Below are 21177 nucleotides of genomic sequence, written 5' to 3' on the forward strand. Positions count from 1 at the left end.
GTGGAGTTGGAATTTGCTATCAAAGCTCTTGCTCTGGTAAGGGTCCGGGCCCGGATGGCTTTTCCGGAGAATTTTATCGCATTCTTTCTTCTAATCTTTGTGGTCCTTTATTGTCTTATTTTACTGCTGCTATCACTCGAGGATCTTTTCCTCAGTTTGCTAATGAGGCAGGATCCAGTACATAGCCTGACGCAGAATATAGGCCTGATGATACCTATAGAAATTTGGAAAATTTACCCCTCCCTCCTCAATTGATTTTTGTAAAGATACTAAAGCTATTGTAGCAGTTTTGCCCATCCAAATAAATTTGATAAGAATACTATTCAATTTTTTGTAAAAAGAACTTTGAAAATAAATTGGTAACATTCCAATTTGATAACACACCACAGACAAAATCATCATTATCACTGTTTGAACTCTCCCCCACCAAGATAAATGTAACGGATTCCATTGCTCACACATTTCTGTAACCTTTAACAATAAAGATTTTTCATTTATTTTCATTGTTTCTTCCTAAATATTTTATACCCTCTTCTTTCCAAAGAAAAGGGAACTGATCAAACAATCCTTTTTGAGAATGTATATTAAGCGGAAGGATTTCTGATTTATTCCAATTTATTTTATATCCTGAAAACTCCAAATCTTTCAGCCAAGTCCAATAAATGTGGAATAGTAGATTCAGGATTTCTCAAATGAAGCAAAATATCATCTGCATATGCAGAAACTTTGTATTCCTGACCAGCATAAAGGAATATCCCAAATCTACTCTGCTTGTTGAATAGCCAATAATAAAGGTTCCAAAAAAATATCAAATAACAAATGAGATAAGGGACATCCCTGCCTGACTCCCCTCTCCAGACGAAAACCATCTGAAAAAGAATTACTTATATACAATCTGGCCAAAGGGGAGTTATCGTCAAATATATTTTATTGAGCACCAAGAAAAAAACAATCCAATACAAGAACAAGGATCAACAAGGCAGCTCAAAGATTTGCACCCAATAATCCAGCAACCCCACCCCTCCAACCCAACCCACAACCCATCCCTCCCCCTCCCACTCTCACTGATGCCAAAAAACAAACAAAAAAAACCCCAGTTGTAATAACAAGGTTCAAAAGGCGGCTACGAGCCACCGGAGACAACGTGTTCCAAAAGGGCTCCCAAATTCTCTGGAAGGCTCGTCCGGTCAAGGAAGAAATGTCCTGGACTCCTCTCCGTTCCCAAGAAAGCAACGTAATCATGTAACTATGCCAAAGGGAATAGTCAGGTGCCTCCGCTTCCATCCACTTAATCAAAATGCATTTGATAGCAATCACAGCCGTCCAACGAAGGAAGGCGGAGGCTTCGGGCCAACGGGGATGGAAATGCAATGAGGCTCCAAATAACACCAAGGCTGATCTCCAAACTGTATTGCTCCAGATGACATCAACAAAATTAAAAACAGCATCCCAAAAAGTCTGTATGGGTGGACAAGACCAAAACATGTGGCCGAGACCTGCATCTGGAGCACCACAGCGCCGGCAGTCCAAAGGGGAGTTATACAAAGCTTTGATCATTTGTATAAATCCAGAACCCACTCCAAACCAATCAATTGCTTGGTACATAAAAGTCCATTCTACACGATCAAATGCCTTCTCTGCATCCAAAGATACAGAAAAGGCTGGATCCTCCATGGGTTTTGTTAATGTCAAAATATGAAGAGCCAATCTAGTGTTATGTGAGGAATGTCTATGAGCAACAAATCTGGTTTGGTGCATACCTATAATATAAGGGAGAGCCTTAGCCAAGCGTATGGCCAATAACTTAGCCAACAGTTTTCCATCAACATCAAAGATATTGGTCTGTAGTTTGAAACTAATAAAGGATCTTTATTTGGCTTCGGCAAAACTATAGTCAAAGATTCTGCCATAGTACCTGAAATGCAGCCTTTATTCAGTTGAGCTTGATATAATTTTAATAAATAAGGCATTAATATATTTTGAAATGATTTATTAAACTCCACAGTATATCTATCTCCTCCTGGAGCGGATCCGGCTCTAAGGGACTTAAATGCTGCTTGAATCTCCTTCAGTGTGATAGGTGCATCAAGAGATCCTTTTATATGCTCGGGAATTTTAGGACCCTCAATTAAATTTAAAAACTCTAAACCATCAAGTTCTTTATTTGAATAAGGCTCAGAGGAATACAAAGTTTATAATATTTCAAAAACTGTTTTAATATATTATCAATTTGAGAATGAGTAACCCCATTTTCATCTGTAATAGCCATAATCTTTACTTTTCTTTTTTTGCTTTTAAATAATTAGCTAGTAAGCTTCCTGCTTTATTCGAGTTTCCATAATACAAAGCCTGTTGAGTAAATATTTCCTTCCTAGCCCATTTAGAAGAGATCTCATTATATTTATATTTAGCTTTTAAGAGGGGCTGGAATGTATCATGTTCCCATTTTACCATTAATTTTGCTTCTAATTCTTTTTTTTTTTAACTTGAAAATCTTTATTAAAAGTTTTGTATTAAACAAGCAAAATATGGATATCAAGGCTCAAGCACTCCATAGTATTTAACAGAAGACAACAGACTCAAAAGTCACAATACAGCAAGAAGAAAACATCATTGCCAAACAGATATCCCCTGCAATGAATCACAAATCCCCCCACCCCTCCCAAGGAAACTGAAATATTCAAAGTGGACACCTCCCTGTTGTTCCTTCAGGCAGTTGTCCCCACATCAACAAACCCCCCAGCCCCAGTAAACTTAAACCAAAGTATCAATCTTATCCATAATAACAGTCCAAGTTCGGATAGATGAAAAATAGTGCCCATGTCGTTTAGCAATGGAAAGTTCCATAGTACACAATTGATGAAACTTCAAATACCATTCTAACATAACAGGTGCCTCGGATCTTTTCCAGGATTTAGCAATTAAACATTTAGCTGCAGCCAATCCCCACCGTCGGAGTTTAGTTTGCCAAGTGTGTTCACACACATTATGGAAGCCCAGTAAACATTCTACTGGCACCAACGGGAGCACAATTTGTAACAATTGGGATAAACAGCCAACAACATGTTTCCAAAAGATTTGTAAAGGAAGACAATCCCACCAAATATGCAAAAAGGTGCCAACGGCCCCCCCACACCTCCAACACAGTGCAGAAGATCCCGGAAACATTTTATGTAACCTAGCAGGGGTATAATACCACCTGGTAAACACCTTGTAGGCATTCTCCTGTATAAGAACATAAGAGGATGCCTTTCCCACCTCAAGACAAAGTTGGATCCATTCCCTCTCTGAGAAAGAACACCCCAAGTCCCGTTCCCAAAGACCTTTGTATTTAGGGTGAAAGACAACTGAGCCCCTGAAATATTGATAGAGAACTGAAATGGGTTTGGGCAGGTTACGAAGTGTAAGCCATAGATGTTCCCAGGGATCCCTCGTCTTGATCGATTCCCCAGTCCAGCCCTGTGATTGAATAAAATGTCGGGTTTGGGAGTAAGCTAAAAAATCCCCCTTAGGCAAAGCTGCACTCTTTTGAAAAGCCTCAAAGGACACCAGGATCCCCTTATGAAGGACATCCGAGAACGTCCGGAGGCCCTGACGCTCCCAGCGCTGAAAAACCGAGCTCTCCCTACCCGCCGGAAAAAATGGTTCATCCCCCAATGCCCCCAACAGCGAAGGCACCATCCCTGCTCCCCATTTCTTCCGCGTCTCCCACCATATCCGCAAAAGGTGAGTCAAAATAGGGTTTCTCAAAGTTCTAAAAACCACCCGTTCAGATAAAGAGGACCAAATCAAGGATCGTAAAACCCGGTTACCCATTAATTGCTGTTCCAATTGTACTACACATTTTTGTTCCGCTATATCCCAATCCAACAAAATTCGCAATTGCGCAGCTCTATAATACCAGAACAGATTGGGAAGCGCTCTAATTTTGCTTCTAATTCTTTAATCTTTTCCTCTAAATCAAAGAAATCTTTTTTTGATTGAGTATTAACATGAGCCAAATATGAAATTATATTCCCTCTCATGGTAGCTTTAAAAGCATCCCATAAAGTTTCCAATGAGATCTCTTCTGAGTTTAATTGGAAATATTCCTCCATTTTTATATTAAATTCTTCAATAAATTTTGTGTCCTCTAGCAGTGTATTATTGAACCTCCAAACAGATCTCTTTCCATCTTGTTCCTCCAATTCAAATTCTATCCATACACCACCATGATCTGATAGAATTATTGGATCTATGGTAGCTGTTCTGACCTGTTGTACAAGATTATCTGAAACAAAAATATAATCAATCCTAGAAAATGATTTATGAACATGTGAACAAAAAGAAAATTCCTGAGCATTAAAGTGTAAAATTCTCCAGATGTCTTATAGCCCACAAACTTATATCAAATTATCCAATCCTAATGATTTTATCATTTTACTAGGTTTTTTATCCAATAAAGGGTCCACAACAGCATTAAAATCTCCCGCCACTACTAAATTAGTCATAGCCAGAGGTAGAAGAATATGTTGGAGTGTTTTGAAAAATTAAATTGGATTCGAATTAGGACCATAAATATTAAAAAGTGTCAAAGTATCCTTACCTAAGCTCATTTTCACATGTACCCATCTACCCATAGGATCAGCTGAAATCAAGTTAAATGATGCATTACATTTTTTTTATTTACTAATATGGCAATTCCCCCTTCTTCCCTACTGCAGGAGCATAAAAACATTCTTTTACCCAACCTCTTTCCAACTTTTTAGATTCTATATTGGATAAATGGGTCTCTTGAATATAATAGATATCTGCATTTTTTTGAGAAAATTAAGTGTGTTTTTTTTGTCTTTTTATGGGTTGATTAAGGCCATTGACGTTTAATGTAAATATTTTCGTATGCATTTTAGATTTATAATTAGTAGTTCTCTATTCATGTTACAATTTATATAATAACCCATGCACATCTAGAGCCCTCCCCACCCTACACCCCTCTCTCTACCCTCCCCCAACCCATTAGATAATATGAATACTTGAAAACACTTATCAAGACTAACAACTAAAAAACTCCCCCAGGCACCTATAAATAATCATATTAAAGTATTGTAGATTTTCATCATTTATCATAAATCATTTTCATCATATACCATACATAAATTTATATTAATTAAAATAACTTAATATTATTAAATAGATTAAATTGAAAAGTATCTTAATCTATTACATTCTTATATCTGAACAGAACAAAATAGAAGATTAAAATCATCCTTTAAAAGAATTATGAAATTGTTATCTTTAAATATTAATTCATTAATTAATTCAACAGTTTTCAACTTAATTATAATAAACAATTATAATCCAAGTTAAAAATACTCTATATTAGAATGACCTAATATGTCCTATTAAAACAAGAATCTCAATTCCTAGCTTAAATGAATGTCTGAGATACTCAATTTCCCCATATTAATTTTAAGAAGCATTACCCTTATACCTATCATCAAATTAAATTATATAATTTTATAGGATTTCTAAGAATAAGACTATTAAATAGTAATTAATTAGTTCCAAGTCTAAAACATTAATAAATTAACTAAGTTAACTTTTTAAATTACCATATGTATTTATTATGCATCCCACTTCGTACATCATTACATTTTACTATTTTATATTTCATTGAATGTTATTTTACGTTTGCTATCACTTAAAGAATTCAGATTTCACAAACAGAAATTAATTAAGAAATGTTAATTTTTTCAGATAATCTTACTAAGGATTGAGGAACCTTAAACAGTGCAATCCACTTTCCTTCAACTATTTATTATGAATGGAACATCCTTTCTTTATATGTAAATTCAATGAAGATGAATGATAGATAATATAACATATGTTCTTAATTCTCTTTATTACGCTATAATAATTGATGTTATTGTCTAACAGCCATACTTAAAATATATTATTAGTACTTATTAATGTTGTTAAAGCTACTGCATTTCTTAATATTTCAGTAACTCACCATTTTCTATTTTGTAACTCATTGAATTCCCCAAATTCATTCATACTATGCTACTTAACTCTACCCCGCCTCCTTTCCTCTCCCTTAAGAACATAAGAAGTTGCCTCCGCTGAGGCAGACCATAGGTCCATCCTGCTCAGCGGTCCGCTCCCGCGGCGGCCCATCAGGCCCATTGACTGAGCAATGGTCTATACCTATCTATACCCCCCAATCCCTTTTTCTTCTAGGAATCTATCCAAACCTTCTTTGAAACCATTTAGTGTTTTCTTGTCTACAACAGCCTCTGGGAGCGCGTTCCATGTATCTACCACCCTCTGAGTGAAAAAGTACTTCCTAGCGTTTGTTCTAAACCTGTCCCCTTTCAATTTCCCCCAATGCCCCCTTGTGCTTGTGGTGCCCCTTAATTTGAAAAATCTGTCCCTGTCTACTTTTTCTATGCCCTTCAGGATCTTGAAGGTTTCTATCATGTCTCCTCTAAGTCTTCGCTTCTCCAGGGAGAAAAGTCCCAACTGCTTCAATCTGTCGGTATATGGGAGATTTTCCATTCCCCTTATCAGTTTGGTTGCTCTTCTTTGTACTCCCTCAAGTACCGCCATGTCTTTCTTGAGGTACGGCGACCAGTACTGGACACAGTACTCCAGATGCGGCCGTACCATTGCACGATACAGCGGCATGATAACTTCCTTCGTCCTGGTTGTAATACCCTTCTTAATGATACCCAGCATTCTGTTTGCTTTCCTAGAGGCTGTGGCGCATTGCGCCGATGCCTTCAGTGTTGCGTCTACCATCACTCCCAGGTCTCTCTCCAGGTTACTAACCCCTAGTGGTGTTCCCCCCATTTTATATGTGAACATCGGGTTCTTTTTCCCCACGTGCATGACCTTGCATTTCCCCACGTTGAAGCTCATCTGCCATTTTTCGGCCCACTTTTCCAGCTGCGTTAGATCCTTTTGGAGATCCTCGCAGTCTTCCTTGGTTTGAGCCCTGCTGTATAGTTTGGTGTCATCTGCAAATTTAATGACTTCACACTTAGTTCCCGCCTCTAGGTCATTTATGTAGATATTGAACAAGAGCGGTCCCAGCACCGACCCCTGCGGAACTCCGCTCGTGACCCCTTTCCAGTCTGAGTAGTGGCCCTATACGCCAACCCTCTGCTTCCTGTTTGCCAGCCAGTTTTTGATCCATCGGTGGACCTCCCCTTGTACCCCGTGGTTCCATATCTTTTTAAGCAGTCTCTCGTGTGGCACCTTGTCGAAGGCTTTTTGGAAGTCAAGGTAAATGATGTCTATAGATTCCCCTTTATCCACCTGGCTGTTCACTCCCTCAAAGAAGTACAATAAGTTTGTGAGGCATGACCTACCCTTACAGAAGCCATGTTGACTTGGTTTTAGCTGCCCATTTTTTTCGATGTGCTCACAGATGCCGTCTTTAATCAGTGCCTCCATCATCTTTCCCGGGACTGAGGTCAGGCTCACCGGCCTGTAGTTTCCCGGGTCCCCCCTTGCGCCCTTTTTGAAGATGGGCGTGACATTTGCTATTTTCCAATCCTCCGGGATCTCTCCGGTTTTTAAGGATAGGTTGCATATCTGTCGAAGTGGCTCCGCTATTACGTCTTTTAGTTCCTTGAGTACCCTTGGGTGAATGCCATCCGGACCCGGCGATTTGTCGCTCTTTAGTCTGTCAATCTGCTTGAGTACATCCTCTTGGCTTACCTCTAAATCGACCAGCTTATCTTCTTGGTCTCCTATTACGATCTCCTCGGGTTCTGGAATGTTGGTTATATTCTCCATCGTGAAGACTGACGTGAAGAACTCATTTAACCTGTCAGCTTCTCTTTCTCTTCTTTTACAACTCCCTTTCGGTCTCCATCGTCCAATGGTCCCACTTCTTCTCTCGCCGGTTGCTTCCCCTTCACGTATCTGAAGAACGACTTGAAGTTTGTTGCTTCCTTTGCCAGTCTCTCTTCGTATTCTCTTTTTGCTTTTCTAATCACTCGGTGACACTCTTTCTGGTGTTCTTTGTGCCTTTTTTGGTTCTCCTCTGTTTGGTCTTTTTTCCATTTTCTGAACGATGCTTTCTTGTCGCTTATCGCCTTCTTCACTGCACTTGTTATCCACACTGGGTTTTTTGTTCTATTTTTTTTGCACCCTTTTCTGAACTTGGGGATGCATATGCTTTGTGCTTCGTGCACAGTCTCCTTGAGTAAGGTCCAGGCTTTTTCTACGGATTCCGTCTTCCCTATGTTGCCTTTGAGCTTCTTTCCCACCATTTTTCTCATGGCATCATAATTTCCTTTTTTGAAGTTGAGTGCCGTCGTTGTGGTTCTTTTCCCCTTTGATGATCCAATTTCAAGCTTGCACTGGATCATGTTGTGATCGCTGTTACCTAGTGGGGGTAATACCGCCACCTCCTTTGCTGGCCCCCCTAGTCCGTTAAAGATTAGGTCAAGAGTGGCATCGCCCCGTGTTGGTTCCGTGACCAGCTGCTCCATGAAACAGTCCCTCGTGACTTCTATGAATTTTGTCTCTCTTGTCTCCCTTCTCACCTATACACCTCATCTCCCCTGGATTCTACTATCCCCATTCTGCACTCTCTTGTAATTGTTACTGGATTATTTTGTAATTGCTACTGGTTACATTACACTGGTTAATCTAACTCTCTGTATCTTCGCTGTAAATGTACAGTCTCTTCTCCTGTAAACCGCTCTGAACTGTTTTGTGGTATTGCGGTATTGCGGTATTGTGGTATTGCGGTATACAAAAATAAAGTTATTATTATTACTATTGTACCATTCTCAGAACATTTAAAAACAAAAAAGAAAATGATTTAAAACTTATTGCCATTTAAGAATGTTTATTCTTGTTGAGTGTGCTTCGGATCTTATTTTCCATATCCTCTATTAGTCTTCCAATATTGGTCATCTGTCTAGTTAGGCTGCCTCCAAAGTACATGGTATTTGACCCAGTCTTGTTGGTCTGCAACCAGAGTCACTACTGTGGACATTAGCTTGTAATACACAGTGCAATCACTTGATATTTCCTGGACCTCCACAATAGGAAACAATCCCACCGGACTTTAATTTCTTTTTGAACCATCTCGAGTTTTACTAATTAATATAACCCCCGCAAAGCCCCAGACCAAATCCCAAGGGTATACAGAAGAAACTCCTTTCAAAGTACAGGTCTCGGTACTGATCAAAAGCATCACTGGTCACAACTTCTAGTTTCTGTAGATGGGCAGATGGCATAGCTCCATCCACAAACTATATTACCTTATAGATAATCTTTTCCTTCCTCTTTATCTCTGGCAATCCTCAGTAACTGGTCAATAGAGGGCAGAAGATCCTGGCAATCCTCAGTAACTGGTCAATAGAGGGCAGAAGATCCTCGCACTGGGTTGAAATCAAATCAATGAGGTCTCTCAATATTTCATACTTTGTTGGGGAGGCAAATGCCTCATTAAATCTAAGGCACAAGATACAGTCCCAACTGCCAGTCACCCACGGCTCCGGTGCTCGCTGTGGCGCTACAGAGGCTTGGCCTGGGTAGGCACTCGCTGGCTCTCAATGTCTCAACTCATTTTCTTCTCCAGGCCTGGCGTTCCACCTCCTCGGTGCCCAGGATTGGATCATCGGAACCTCCGCAGCAATGACTCTATCCCTCCCACTATAGAGAGTCACTCAAAAGCCAGCAGACAATGCAAAACCAAATGATGCATACCTGACTTAGTTCATTCGAAACTATAGTAATTTGTCTGACGTATGTATGCATCTCACTTTAATTGTCCAATGTATTTCTTGTGAACAACCTCCAATACACAGATGATATAAATAAGAAAATACAAATTCAGTCAGAATAGTATTACATTACATTACATTAGTGACTTCAATTCCGCCTGTACCTTGCAGTTCAGACACTGTTCTCTTTTGCACAGAGTCAGTGACGTTGTTACCGGAAGTATAAAATGAGGCGGGACAAAAGAAACTGTCCAATCAAATAGCCACCCATGAAAGTTCCATATTTCATTCTGAGATTTAGCTGTTAAACTGTAAAATATTTAACCCTTTAATATCGAAATAACACTGTTAAAAGTTATACCGTCTCCATTTATTGATCTTAAAATAAAACCTAGCGACTTCAAAGACTGACACTCCTTTAACATTAATCAAACATCAATAAATTCATTCTAGTGAAACATACCATCTGATTCATCACAAATTTACATTTAATTTGAATAAGTATTCTCATTCCATTGGCATTGCTTGTGAGATAAATTCTTTTAACTTCATTGGGTCATCAAAATGTAAAGATTTATTTTGATATGTTACCTGCATAACAGCAGGGGAAAAAAAGATCATATTGAACCCCTAGGTCTTAATTGGAGAAATTGTTTCCTGGTATCTGCAGTTCTTTTTGTGAAATCCGGTACCATTAAGATCTTTGCATCCTTCTAATTCCAATTTTTGTTTTGTTTAGCGAATTGAAGAATCTCAAATGCTTGTTGATACCACAATACACAGAATATTAAAGGTCTAGGACCAGTAAAGCAGTTATTTCTTTTTATAGGAATTCTGTGTGCCCTTTCCACTTCGAATGGAAATTTAGATGACAGTTTTGGAATAAGCATTTCTATAAAGGCTACAGCATTTTTACCTTCTGAGTTTTCCGGTAGCCCTAAAAGTCTTATATTTCGCCTTCTTGCACGATTCTCTAGATTTTCAATTGGGCTGAGAAATCCTGTTGTATTTTCTGACTTTTCTGACATGTTATCACTGCTGCCTCTGCTTTTTCTAATCTGCTTTCCACGTTATTCATCCTAATGGTAATGCCATCCATTTTATGAGATAAACTTGTTACCTCTTCAATCACAGTAGCAAGTTTTTCTGCATTGCCCTGTAATAGTTGCCAGATACTCTTTAATTCCTCCCTTATATTGATTTTATCAGGTGAATCTTCAGGCAACGGTATCTTGGATGGTGTAGTTAGATCTTGCTTACTTCTTTTTGGTTTTCCACTCGAAAACGCCGTTTCAATATTAATTTGTTAGAGGCAGCCATATTTAGTAAAGAAGTTTTTTGTCTCCTTTTTAAAATTTTTTTTATCCGTGATCGAAAATCAATAAAAAGTATCTTGGATAGACGGAGCTACTTAATTACGCATCCATTAATCAGCGCTTCCAAGCCATGCCCCCCTGTATATTAGTTTCTATCTCTGTTAGTATGACAGTTTTTTTTATTTAGGTCTGGAATGTGCTTTTTGTGTGTTGATTTACTGGAACTCTGGAGGGGCTGTTCAAGTTTCAAGTTTATTAAAAGATTGTTTAAACCGCTTAATTAGGTTTCTAAGCGGTGTACAATATAAAATTTACATAAAAACATATTAAAACTGGGGATACTGGATAAAATCCAAGTGTCATAATAAAGCACTGATAAGATGTATAGACCTATTTCAAACAATAGGAAAATGGAGGAGAACTACAATCGTAAAAGAAAAGTGCAACAAAAAAAGGGAAAATAGAATAGGTTAGGGTAAAAAGTAATAATTTTGATTTAATTTTTGTCCTTAAAAGGACAGTTGTTGTCCAAAAGCATCCTGGAACAAGAATGTTTTTAGTTTTGCTTTAAATTGTTTTATATCGGATTCACTACGCAAATGGTTAGGCAGTGAATTCCAGAGAGTAGGGGCAGTGACGGCAAAATTATTGGAGCACAACGTATTGATTAATTTTAAAAAAGGTATGACGAGAAGATTCCCTCTCATTTCCCCCTACTTTGGGAGAGCTGGTGTTATAGGGAGCTATCTTATTTTACTTCTCTGGCCCCATTTGGTCCTAGCTATACCACTAATGGACCTGTGCATGCACAGTTGAGCTGTTTCAAAAGCTCTCTGCTTAAGACTGGGGGGAAAGCTCCCATCCATCATATGACATCTTGCATAAGTGAATATTTATATCCTGCTTTCCTTGTAGAACATCTGCTTGCAGCTAAGTATTATCTGCATAAAATTGGATACATTTTCAGGGTGTTCCCTTTGAAATTTTGCTAGCCAGCTTGTATGTGCAGAGTTTAACAAGAATGATTAGGAATAATTTTGTAGGTTTCATAATGTTACTTTACTTATGCTTTCTTGTCCTGATGCGTGGAGGCTTCATGCTTACTCTAAACTGAATATTCTTTCTCTCTGGTTTAGATCGAGAAGCTAGATACCCGTGGCATCCAGCTCGCTGCCCTTTTCATGAGTGGTGTAGATACTGCACTGTTTGCCAACGATGCCTGTGGTCAGCCAGTCCCCTGGGAACACTGCTGCCCTTGGATCTACTTTGATGGGAAGCTTTTTCAGAGCAAACTAATCCAAAGTGGACGGGAGAAGGCATCACTGATTGAGCTCTGTGATGGACAGGTAGAGTGAAGTCTAGGGAATCCCTTTCTGATCTTTTGTATGAGTAGGCTTACACTTTGTAATTGCCCAGCAAGGGAGTCATCTGAAGCAAAACTGCCAGAGAGATAGAGGAGACAATATCCTACCACAAGAGATTGCTTCTTTACTTTTCTGGCCTTGAGATGAAAGAGTGATTAGGGGCAATAGAGTTGATTTATATGCATATTGATAAGGTTATCTATGTCTGGTAAAGGAAGTCTCTCATCTATTTCCAGGCTGAACAGGCAGCAAAGGTAGAGAAAATGAGACAAAGCATCCTTGAGGGAATCAACCTGACACGTCAACCACCACCACCACTTCTTCCTCCACCACATTTCATGCCTCCCATGATGCCACCATTTTATCCTGTCCCACTCTATCCACGTGCCATGGGGTCAGTCCCCCCTCCTCCACCAGGGAGAAATCGAGGCTTTTCAGGTGAGTGCTCCTCTAACAGGTTCTACAGGTGCCAGTTGTGTGATACTTTCTGCTTATATGCGGCCTTTCTTTTCTCTTTCCAGGCATGCATCAGATTCCTCCTCAGGGAGGGAAACTGGAGATTGCGGGCATGGTTGTGGGCCAGTGGGCTGGTAGCAAACCTTCCAGAGGCCGTGGGTCCTTTGGGATGCAGGTGGTCTCTGTTGGGGGACCAGGAAAAGGGTATGTATAACAGATTGTAAAGGGAGAGAAGTATAGATGTACTAAAATTAAACATACTATGCTATCAATATAGATAGCACAATACAGTAGACTCTCTGTTAACTGGAACTCAAGCAACCAGCAAAAATAATCAAAGAAATACTGTAATACTTTAAATAAAAATGAAAATAAAATCAATTTCTGTTGGAAATTTAAGTGTAAACATGGCACGCCACACCTGAGTACGCCGCTTTGCCTATCACATGTCTGGTAGTTTGGAACAGTTTATGGTATGGAATAGTATGGGGTATAGTATTAATTAGGCCTATTTTTAATAGTAACTCTCAAACAACCAGAAACTACATTTATCCGTCATCTATTAAATCTCATGTGTGCCGGTTAATAAAGAGTCTACTGTACTTACCTTTTTTTATACTGGATGGATCTGGGTGTGATTTTAATTTTGAGAGCAGGATCAAATATCTTTTGACTATTGGCTCACTTTGCAGTTGGCTAGTATTTTTGCACAGTGTAGCACTTAAGTTGTTCCTTCTGCCTTTTCAGTATAGTGGAGAGCCTATGAGGAGGCACTTGGTCTGTGAGAACAGCTGTTCTGGACTGTGCCCTGAGACTTTTCCTCCTCTGATATTTATTGTTTTTTCAAGCTCTTAGTTCTATCAGTGGTGTATTGGATGTTTAGAAGTACTATTTGTTAGCTCCTGTAGTTTTCTATTAGAGCAGATTGGTCAGGTTTATTTTGCTTTCAGGGCTTTAATTCTTTCAAACCACAGGCTGAGCAACAGAGTTCTTTTTTTTTTTTTTTTACTTTATTTTTATTTCTAATGTATAAGATGACAACTATCTTCAAGTATAGCTTATATAAATGACACAATTATATCTCTCCCCCCCCTTACCTGTCCCCTTCATATTCAAAAGTCATACGAGGCGATCCCACACAGTAATAACCACACAACAATATCATAACACAAATAACAGAAGTAAAAGTGAAACATAGTAAAAAGAAAAATATAAGCATACTCCATAACCCCCAGAATTAAATTTCAACATTTATCTATTTTAGTTTTAGTTGTTAAAATCACCCATACATAGCTTAAAGAACTTTAAATAACTCTCAAACACTTGTTCCGTTTAGTGTGCTGAAGCTTAAAATGTTTGAGATACACTGCTTTACAGAGTACTATTAGTAGAATTAATCATTTGTGTAGTTCTTGGAGCAAAATGCTTAAATAGGTTAGCTGACGGCAGCATCCCATACACACTTATTAATTTCAGGAGTGGCAGCTTTGTACATCTTTTCCTACCTACAGGTCTTCCCACCCCACCATCATGAATAATATCTTTTATTTCTTCCTCTACCCACAGACGCGGAAGAGATGCAGCTGGGAAAGGAAGCAAGAAGGTGAATAAACCGGTGTGTTGACTTCCTGTTATAAGAAGGAGTATAGTGAATGATTAGAAGTACAGTGCATCCAGAAGGGAAAGAGTGGCACTTGCTCTTTGACATACCAGAAATGGGGCAGGCTAGTTTCAGAGGCAGGGGCTGTGTAGATTGAGTTCATCATAATTAGAACATGCATTTGGTACCATGTCAATGGTATAACATGGTGATGTTCTTTTCAGAGTTCTACAGATGGAGTGACCAAACCTGCAGAACTGATCAACCACCAGGTCCCATCTCAAGTTAATGGGACTGGGAGCAGCAGCATGACAGCAGGTGAAGAGGCAGACAGTCCAGCAGTCCTGGTATCACAATGTGCCTTATCTAAAGACAATGAAGCCTGCAATAGCAGCAGCAGTAATGTGCACGTCAGTTCATTGAGCGAAGAAAGAGACTGCTTCCGGGATGAGAAGCTAGGCGTGGCTGTCCTCCAAAAGGAGGAATGACCCCCAAGAGCACCAAGGACATGTAGAGTCTGGCAGACCTGAGTTTTGGGGGGAACAGTGAGGCCTCTGCAGGAAGATTGAGAAAAGAGGGAGAAGCACCTTAGTCGGCACCTAGCAGCTCTTGTGTTTTGATTCCATGCACACTGGCTGTGGTTTTACTTGGACATACATGGTCACGGTTTAATGCTTTGGGGGGAGGGAGATGTCCAGGAAATAATACCTTCATGCCAGTCTACAGTAATGGACAAACACAGATAAGTGCCATCTATATTTTTGATGCGTGTGAGAGGAGTGCGTAAGTACTATATTCCTCTTCCCTGATTCCCCCAGCCCTTGATGAGTATTGTGGTTTTTCAGAAGGTGAATATAACCTAAGTTGATATGCTTTGGGTGAGGGGTGGCAACTTAGTACAGTCTCAGCAGGGTTTTGGGAGGGTACAGGAATTTATATTTGCATTAAAGGAATGTGACCTTGTCCATCATTTCCTTGATTCTGCATTTGTTTAGGAGGGAGAAGGGGGGTATGGTGAAATAATGGCAGTTTCCTCCTCCATGGGTATTGAAATCCATCAGTGTTATCCTAGATATTTGGAGTTAGGCTGCCATTGTGCCCACTTCTACAGATTGAGTTCTAGTACACCACTCCTTCTCTTTCCCTGCTCCAACAGAGCTTACTCTACTGTGCCCTCCATTCTAGGCTCAGTCTGCAGATAGTCTTTGTCTGCCTTGCAATTCTCTGTAAATGTTTGCAGCTTTTTTAATTTAATTTTATGTATGTATATGTATATATGTGTGTATATATATATATATATATGTATATATATATATATATGTGTGTATATGTGTATATATATATATATATATATATATATATATATATATATATATATATATATATATATATCCCTTTGTACTTGGGGGATTTCTGAGAGTGCGAAGGTATCTAGGCAGATTTTTCCTGCCTATTGATTGGCTTGCTTGTGATAGTGACATCTGCTACCCAGTCTCTGCTACCCTTATTCTGGAGGGTGACTCAAGCCTTCCGGACACAATCAGCAGAGAAAGGGTTAAAGCCAATTACAGGATGAGATATGCATGGAAAAGAAGTGTATGCGTGTGCCTTTACCTACAGTAGAAGGATGCGTGTGTACATACATGTATGTATAAGCACATACGTATGCTTGTCCTGGGGTGCACTCATGCTTTATATATTGAGAAAGAAACATAAAGCTATATTTATATATAAATATATACATATATATAAATATAAATTTGTCCTTGTCCATTGGTGAATGGCATTATTTCAGAATCTTCACACTGGTATTGAGTGGATTTCTTTTTTTATTTTTATTTTTAAATAATGCCAGGAACTAAAAACTATTTTTTAATACTCTCAATATGAGAGAAAAACCAATTTTAAGTCTCTGTTGCTAGGTCAGTGTCTCTCAAATTGTGTGCCACAGTACAGTGGGGTGCCCTGAAGAGATTCTGGGTGTGCCACGAGAGTCCAGAATTTTACTTTATTTTTTTTAAATTTCCCTTCGTAAGTATATACTAGAATAGATGATATTGCACATCGCATACACAAGTATCTGACAATATTATGAGCATCTATATGCGTAAGGATACAACCGCCCAGACAAGCCTTTGCGAACTTGGATTTTCAGCTCTGACAGAAATTAAATGAAGAAAAAGAGAATGACTGCAGATGGTGGATGATGAAATGCGTGTTTACTTATTGACTATCAAGCCGCGTTTTGAGTTAATTTTCACTCAAAACCAAACCCATCCATCACATTGATTAGTAATTCTATCTGCTTTAGTTTCACCATTGTTAGAATTACCCAAACATAGCTTAAAGGACTTTAAATAAATAAATAAATCTCTAAATTTTTGTTGGTTTTGCAATTTTATAATTTCATTTATAATGTGCCACGAAAAACATTTGCTCCATTTAGTATGCCAGGGCTAAAAAAGTTTGAGAAACACTGCCCTAGGATCATATGTGCTATCTGAATTCACCTGGGGTCTCTAACAACAAAAAAAACAACCCAAAAGCAGGTTAACCTGTTCTGAGCAACAAGCACTTAAGAGACAAATAAATCTTCTTACTTTTGACTCTGAAATGATGTGTGGGGACAAATCCATTTTGTTGCCCTAAGAGTGAGGAAGGGCAAAGGGGGGATAGTTCTAGAAATATACACGTACACACATACAATATACAATATATATATATAATTTATATATATAATTTTTTTTTGAGAAGATGCTGCTCTCTGCTTCTACGACATCTCTACATGGATAGGGCTGTACCATTAGCAAGAGTGGGATGAGGGAGGAAACACTTCAAGCATCCTTCCTCCATGGATTATTCTATGTTTTTATCTAAGCCTGATTTCTCCTGTGTACATTCAGTGAGAACTGTCTCTTAAGACTAATAAATGATCAGACTTCCCTGGCCACTGTCATTATGTGACAGAGTGGCTAAGCACGTCCTCCTCCTATGAAGAGAGGTACTTTTAGAATTTTTCCTTTTATTCATGCTTGCTTAGATCTTTTTCCCTACATAAATGATTATACCATAGGGTTTACTGAATTAGTGATTGTGTTTTCTTTTGTAACTAGAGAGGAAGATTGTTCACAACCTTTTTTTGATTCTATCTCCTTCCCCAAAGTCCTCTTGTGTACCTTAAAGAAATATTATTCTATTGCAGCTCTTTTGTACTAAAGGTACCATTCTTTCTTCTTGATCTCCATCTCACAAAGGAAGGGAAACCACAAATAAAATATGTAGAACTGAACACCTATGCATAAACCAGGAAAGCCTTCACAAGCTTCGCAGCATGTTCAAGGAAAGTTCTTTGCTACGATCATCGGACAGCTTCCTAGCTATTTATTTAATTCATATTCCTAGGGTTCCAATGATCTTAGCTCTTGACATGCTTAGATTTAGGAGCTTTTTAGGCATTGAAACACTAGGGTTAGATGGCAAAAGAGATCATGGTTCAAAGGATTTCAAGATCCTCCTGCATACTTTTCTTGGTTCAGAGTGAAATGGTTCTATCTGATGCCAGTACTATCTGCGATGCTGAAAACATCATAGATCTCTCTGATTCTTTGCTTTTGTGAGACGGAAGGTTCAAATTTATCTCATTTCTGAAACCTTAAGAATAAACAAACACTCCCCAAGTGTTCAGAATTGGACTTTGAACCCCTTTCTGATAATAGTTCCATTGCAGTAATGATTGTGAAGATGCATTTTCCAATGTAAACTTCCTGACAGATCTTTTCACTGTCGCCAGGTTTGGCACTAGAAGGCAGAATATATACTTCATGCTTAGAAGCAGAGTCTCTAGTGGAATACCATCAACTAACATTCCGTATTTAAGCATTATGATGATCCTGATGATTATGGAATGGAACAGTATTGCCTACTGAGGCTGTGTTCTCACAGCAACTTACTTTCCCTTTTATTGAGGTGTGTTGACTGAGTTTGGGGAGGGAGGCCTATTCTATCATTCAGCATTCAGTCAGGAGCTCAATACGAAGCTCTTATTCTTGAATCACCAGTTCCTATGTGGAGCCACATAATGATAGGCCAGGCTCTGGTTTCCAGACATGATGCTAATTACTTGGATAATAGAAACATTAAGGTTGGACAGTGCTACCACCAAATACTACTCAGTTAGTGGAATACAAATTGTGGCACAAACTCCTGTGATCTCATTTCCAAAAATCCAGCATGGTCCCTTTGTACACTCTACCTATTCTTTCCATACAATTAGATTTTATACATTGAAAACCATGGAAACAAACATTGTATAATTATGATAACAGTATTGAAGAAATTTCTAATGCATCAAGATAATTTCTGCAGTGATACTTTGCTTTATTCTCTTTCGGAATTTGTCAATGTTTTTTTCTTTTCTTTTTTTGGGGTGGGTGGGTAAGATGTTCTGTTCATCTGTTAGATGAACCAGCACATAAGAATAGGTCTGTGTTTCTTTTATAGGGTGGCAAGAGTCAATCTAATCAATTAAGCCTTAAAAGGAAAAGCATAGTAATGGCACTAATCTGTAGTTTTTATGAAAGGCTAAAAATCAACTATTCTTGTCCCATCCATTACATGGTCAAATGATGGTTTCCACAAACATTGCTGCTGCTGCTGCAAAATTAAACAAAGTATATTATGGTAGGTTGTTTTTTTTTTAATTTCTCTTTTTAAATTGTAATGAGCCCATCCACCTGTACAGGAAGAAACCATAGCCCAGAAAAATGGCTCGCCCACATGCACAGTTAGAAGATAGATAAAGTATGTATTTCTCGTCTCCTTTTTATATGTACGTTCTGATGTGGCTTGCTGGTCCCAGCACATGAAACACCAGCATCCTGTTAAATCACGACAGCCATAACTGTTGATGATCTCAGCTGGCTACTGACTTAAGAGGGATTGACCAGATGTTCATTATACTTCTTGAGCGTAATTTAATTATGAAAGATTGTTTAGTAAGATTTGTGTGTTCATGGCTAGTGAATCTTAAATAAATTGTGTAGGTCCTTTTTGTGTACAGCAGCAATGCTAGCTGCAGTCATTCTCTGCCAGGGTGTGGAACTTTTTTTTAGATATTGTTTCTCTTTATATTGTCCTATACCTTTATTAAAGGAGGAGGGTTTCTAAAATGATACCTTATTATATTTAGCCCGAAGTAACTTTAGGCAGTATTTAAAATGCGCCTGCTTTTCAGATCACCCTTTCCCCTAAGGAGGCAGTTTAGCCCTGCTTGGACTGGACATGGGGGCAGGTCGGGGATCCGTGCCTCCAGCAGCACCTTCATGAATTAAAGAAGGTGGTCAAAACCTCATTATTTCTCTTCAGGAAGAAAGAGGATCTTAAACTAAGCTGATTATGCTGCACCTTGAAATGTCAGTACATTGTAGTGTTAAAAGGAGGGAGAGGTGATCCGGTTGTCTTGTTGAAGTCTACAAGGAGAAACTTATACAATGCCCTTGTACCGCTTCCGGACACCCTTTCCCTTCTTGTATGAAACAGTTCCACAACTGCTAACTAAAAAGACCATGGTTAATATAATCCAGCTAACTTTCCTAAAAAGTTTAATTGTCATAATTAGGTTTTCTGTTCCTGAATTGTATTTGGTTAATATTGCATGTTTTAACATTTTTATTTCTTTTGCCTTTTCTCACTGCTACTTTTTATTGACTTATTTTCCCTCTTTCACCCTCCCCATCCCTTTCCCTATATCTTTGTTTTCGGGTGTTCCTGGAATGGAGGTATCCACACCATTTTCTTCACACGGTTCTTTGGTGTTCCTTGAGCTTATTTAGTGTTTAAGGGAAATATAATTTTTAAAAAAGACTAAGTATAAATAAAAGCACAGAACAACTCTGCTCCTAAGGTGAACACCCTGCTTCAGCTAGTATCTGTTTCATCTTTGCTTTTTTGTTTTTCCTTTGTCTAAATAACATTGACTAATTAATAGTACAAATTTGCAGAAACCTAATTGATAATATTTCTAATGCTTTTTTTTTTAAGTAATATATTTCCCTTCACCCTTCTCATAAATCTAATCAACTTAGCTTCATTTGTATCAGTATGTTTTTTTTAAAGTGTTTTTAGCATAAGAAGCTTGATGGATCATTCACTGATGGCATCTGATTTTTTTTTTTTGTTGGTGTTCCCTGTTAAAATACTATAGTACTTACACACAAAAAAAAGGTAAAATATTTCTTGATTTTCTCCTTTTGTAACTCTGTCCCCTTATGCTGTATTGATTACCTGTGTAGTGGATGGATAACATGTAACTCAAAACCTTCTTGTACCCCACATTCTAGTCTCACCCAACCTCGCCACAGTCCCACAACAATGCCATAGTTTTATTGATGTAAGTTTGAATGGATCATTCTCTAGGAGACTGGGGTTGCTGATGAAAAGCTCTTGAATGGAATTTGATTGTTTCTTGATGGACATAGGTTTGCTTGTTCTGTTACTGCTGATAGAGAGAGAGAGACTTACAATGCTTAATAAAAATCTATTCTTTTAGTAAAAAAACAAACAAACAAACTGTTGCTTGGCCTGTCTTTGTCCTGAAGTTTGTACTACAGTAGAAATTTGTTTTGCCCTTACACTGCAGATTTACCTGTAGATTAAATGTTTTCTCAAAGCAATCTCTATAAAAAGGAATAAAGGATATTACTAGTAATATGCAA

The 21177-nt window shown here is 38.4% G+C and overlaps 1 protein-coding gene and 1 pseudogene across 2 annotated transcripts in view; one reads left to right on the forward strand and one right to left on the reverse strand.

Moving 5' to 3' along the window:
* The window catches only part of FAM120C (family with sequence similarity 120C), a 183763-nt gene extending 168329 nt beyond the window's left edge, over positions 1-15434 (forward strand). The window contains exons 12-16 of one of the 2 annotated variants that reach the window (XM_033921801.1): positions 12181-12390; positions 12645-12846; positions 12930-13068; positions 14431-14479; positions 14689-15434. In XM_033921801.1, the coding sequence (XP_033777692.1) occupies positions 12181-12390; positions 12645-12846; positions 12930-13068; positions 14431-14479; positions 14689-14952 (864 nt within the window). In that variant the 3' untranslated portion in view covers positions 14953-15434. The remainder of the gene's footprint in view (positions 1-12180; positions 12391-12644; positions 12847-12929; positions 13069-14430; positions 14480-14688) is intronic. The other variant, XM_033921812.1, reaches the window with a different exon arrangement.
* On the reverse strand, positions 8836-10756 carry LOC117359214 (annotated as a pseudogene).
* Positions 15435-21177: the final 5743 nt, after the last annotated feature.

Source organism: Geotrypetes seraphini, chromosome 1 (assembly GCF_902459505.1).
Source record: "Geotrypetes seraphini chromosome 1, aGeoSer1.1, whole genome shotgun sequence".
Taxonomy (NCBI): domain Eukaryota; kingdom Metazoa; phylum Chordata; class Amphibia; order Gymnophiona; family Dermophiidae; genus Geotrypetes; species Geotrypetes seraphini.